Source organism: Oxyura jamaicensis, chromosome 1 (assembly GCF_011077185.1).
Source record: "Oxyura jamaicensis isolate SHBP4307 breed ruddy duck chromosome 1, BPBGC_Ojam_1.0, whole genome shotgun sequence".
Lineage (NCBI taxonomy): Eukaryota > Metazoa > Chordata > Aves > Anseriformes > Anatidae > Oxyura > Oxyura jamaicensis.
The window spans coordinates 203,698,496-203,699,908 of NC_048893.1; the positions used below are offsets into that span (position 1 = coordinate 203,698,496).

At 65.8% G+C, this 1,413-nt stretch overlaps 1 protein-coding gene across 1 annotated transcript in view; it reads right to left on the reverse strand.

Moving 5' to 3' along the window:
• Positions 1-681, reverse strand: part of LOC118174220 — a 1,861-nt gene extending 1,180 nt beyond the window's left edge. The window contains exons 1-2 of the mRNA XM_035339457.1: positions 676-681; positions 120-550 (exon numbers count right to left, since the gene is read on the reverse strand). Coding sequence (XP_035195348.1) covers positions 120-550; positions 676-681 — 437 coding nt within the window. The remainder of the gene's footprint in view (positions 1-119; positions 551-675) is intronic.
• Between the last annotated feature and the right edge of the window lie 732 nt (positions 682-1,413).

Genomic DNA, 1,413 nt, shown 5'->3' on the forward strand with positions numbered 1-1,413 from the left:
CTCGCACCTCCATCCCTTGCACCTCCATCCCTCGCACCTCCATCCCTCGCACCTCCATCCCTTGCACCTCCATCCCTCACACCTCCAGCCCTCACACCTCCAGCCCCCAGCCCTCACACGGGCAGCGCTCACCAGCCCAGGCTGGTGGGAGGCACTCAGGGATATTTCGGGGGGACAGGGACGGGCTCGCACAGGGTGCCAAGCCATTGCGCAGCCCGCGGGGAGGAGGGGGTGGCACTGCTGGGAAAAGCAAACGCTCGTGTTCAAACACACCCACTGCGCTCTCTGCCTGCTCACCGAGGGGCCCAACCTCGATCTCCCAGCAGTGCAGGGCTGGCAGGCGGAGAGGCTCAGACCCTCTGAGCAGCCCCTTTCCCCCAGCAGCCCCCGATCTCCTCGTGGGTGCGTGGTGTCCCCCCAGCCGTGATTCCGGCTTGGCATTTACGGACTCCCCGTGCTCAGCGCACAAAGTCACCGCTGCTCCTGGCACCGCCGTTACCTGCTCCGGCGCGTGGCAGAGGGTGGCACGGTGGCACCCCAGGGACCCAGCCTGCGCCAGGGCCACCGGGGATGGCAGCACGAGCCTGGAGTGTGCCAAGGGCTCCACTCAGCCCATGGAACAGCACCGGGTCACAGCCTGCGGCTGGGGAGGGCCCAGAAATCGCCCTCACGTGCCGGCATGCCGGCGGTGTTGGGAATTTATTAAGTTGTTTGCAAATGACTCCGCGATTAATCACTTGTCTGTGCAAGGTATCACATGGCGCTCGCCTCCGCAGCTCTATATATAGAGGGGAGGTGTAGGTAGGAGCCATCCATCCCCCTCCTCGGAGACAGGCTCTTGGCTGGGCTTCCTCCTGCGGCAGGACCAGCTCCGAGCCGGGGTCAGCAGAAGGGGCTGCAACGTGCCTGGTCCCCCCTGTGCCCACCCTGGGTCCCCTGAGAGCTCCGGCTTCGTGGTCAGAGGGGCTGGGCGAGGGGCAGAGCCCCCCCTGTGTCCTCCAGGAAATCCCGGGCCAGGTCCCCACCAGGTCCCTGGTGGAGCCCACGTGCAGGCAGGGAACCAGGAGGGAGATGAAGGGAAAGCCAGCTCCCACCCTCGTGGGTGCCAGACCCGACGGGAACCACGGTATGGATGTGGTTCAGCCCAGACCATGACCGTGGTGGCTCTCAGGCTCTGCTCACAGCACCAGCCAGCCCCCAGCACAGCCCCAAAGGCCAGAAGGAGTCCTCAGAGTGAAAACCCCAGCGTGGAGCTACCTGGATGATGTGCTCCCCTTTTGGGGCGCTGCATTGCTCGCCTCCCCACGTGCAGACCTCGGGGGCGCGGTGCACCGGGCGCACGGTGCAGGAGCCAAGTGTACGGGCAGGCAGCGAGCACGTGGGCAGATCTCATGCATGGCCAGACACCAAACG